This window comes from Eriocheir sinensis, chromosome 24, assembly GCF_024679095.1.
Source record: "Eriocheir sinensis breed Jianghai 21 chromosome 24, ASM2467909v1, whole genome shotgun sequence".
Classification (NCBI taxonomy): Eukaryota; Metazoa; Arthropoda; class Malacostraca; order Decapoda; family Varunidae; genus Eriocheir; species Eriocheir sinensis.
The window spans coordinates 7,942,506-7,943,958 of NC_066532.1; the positions used below are offsets into that span (position 1 = coordinate 7,942,506).

Below are 1,453 nucleotides of genomic sequence, written 5' to 3' on the forward strand. Positions count from 1 at the left end.
AGGCTGGGGGGGGGAGTACTGCTGGCTCAGGTCGGTCATGATGAGGTCGAGAGTAGCTTGTTGGTGGGTGGGGAAATTAACGACCTGAGTGAGATTCGGGTGGTGCATCGTGTCGCTGACGTCTAGGCGGTTAAAATCCCCACAGATGACCAACTTGGCAGAGGGGAATCTCACTCGAAGCGCGTCAGCTGTGTCGATGATGTGGTCAACCAGCAGCTGTGCAGTGGGCTCGCGGCGAGGGTGGTATGCTACACAGTAGCTGATGGAGGCAGCGTGGCGAGGATGGCGGGCAGGTGTGACCCTCACCCACAGGGCCTCCACTCCCTCGGGGGTGTCGACCTGAAGGTGTGAAGGAGTGAGGTCGGAGCAGCAGTACAGTGCCACTCCCCCTCCTCTCCTATTAGTCCTGATATGGTGAAATAGTTCATCGTTATCGATGTTGCAGATCTCAGGAACTATTTGCCACGCCTCCGTGATGGCCACCACACCAGCACCAGTGGACCTGATCGTCACCATTAATTCCTCGATCTTGTTGCTAAGGGAGGTCACACTGGAGAAGAGTAAAAAGGGCAGACTATATCACGCTCACGGCACCTCAAAATGTTTGTACTCCTTCTCCACCACTGGTATGTTCTGTCTCACTCACGTAATGATGACAGGGATGTTTCCCGCCACTTGTCTGTCTCTCCTGCTTCGATTACAGAAGAGTTTGGTGTTTTCGGGCGTGTAATAACGTCCGTCGGAGGGTAGCCGCTCCCTTGCCTTAGTTTAAGCAAGTCACGAGGGCGGTAGTGATGGGTGGCTGGGGCGCACATTATTTAACACTGGCAGCTGCAGCACGCACGCACACGTATGTCACTCGTAAATGTACAAGATGGTGGCATTTTCAGGTCGCTGGTCACTGTTGCGTACATACACTGTTCAACTTTAGCAGGTGTAGTCCTTGTTAGTGGAGTGATGAGGGCTTACAGCTACGGAAGGAATGAAGGGGGGAATAGGGGCCAACAGACTAATCCCGGGCTGCTGCGAGAGAGCCGAACCGTGTCTTGACCGTGTGAGGTCAGGGGCACGATTGGCCGTGTGTGTGTGTGTGTGTGTGTGTGTGTGTGTGTGTGTGTGTGTGTGTGTGTGTGTGTGTGTGTGTGTGTGTGTGTGTGTGTGTGTGTGTGTGTGTGTGTGTGTGTGTGTGTGTGTGTGTGTGTGTGTGTGTGTGTGTGTGTGTGACTGCGCTTGTGTGTGTGTGTGTGTGTGTGTGTGTGTGTGTGTGTGTGTGTGTGTGTGTGTGTGTGTGTGTGTGTGTGTGTGTGTGTGTGTGTGTGTGTGTGTGTGTGTGTGTGTGTGTGTGTGTGTGTGAAGGAGAGAGAGAGAGAGAGAGAGAGAGAGAGAGAGAGAGAGAGAGAGAGAGAGAGAGAGAGAGGTAGCATATGTATTTAATTTTCTCCTGTAATAAATG

The 1,453-nt window shown here is 52.9% G+C and overlaps 1 protein-coding gene across 1 annotated transcript in view; it reads left to right on the forward strand.

The window, feature by feature from the left end:
• Positions 1 to 351, forward strand: part of LOC127003098 (cadherin-24-like) — an 86,753-nt gene extending 86,402 nt beyond the window's left edge. Inside the window, exon 7 of the mRNA XM_050869511.1 lies at positions 146 to 351. Within this exon, the coding sequence (XP_050725468.1) occupies positions 146 to 351 (206 nt within the window). The remainder of the gene's footprint in view (positions 1 to 145) is intronic.
• The last annotated feature ends 1,102 nt before the right edge of the window (positions 352 to 1,453 follow it).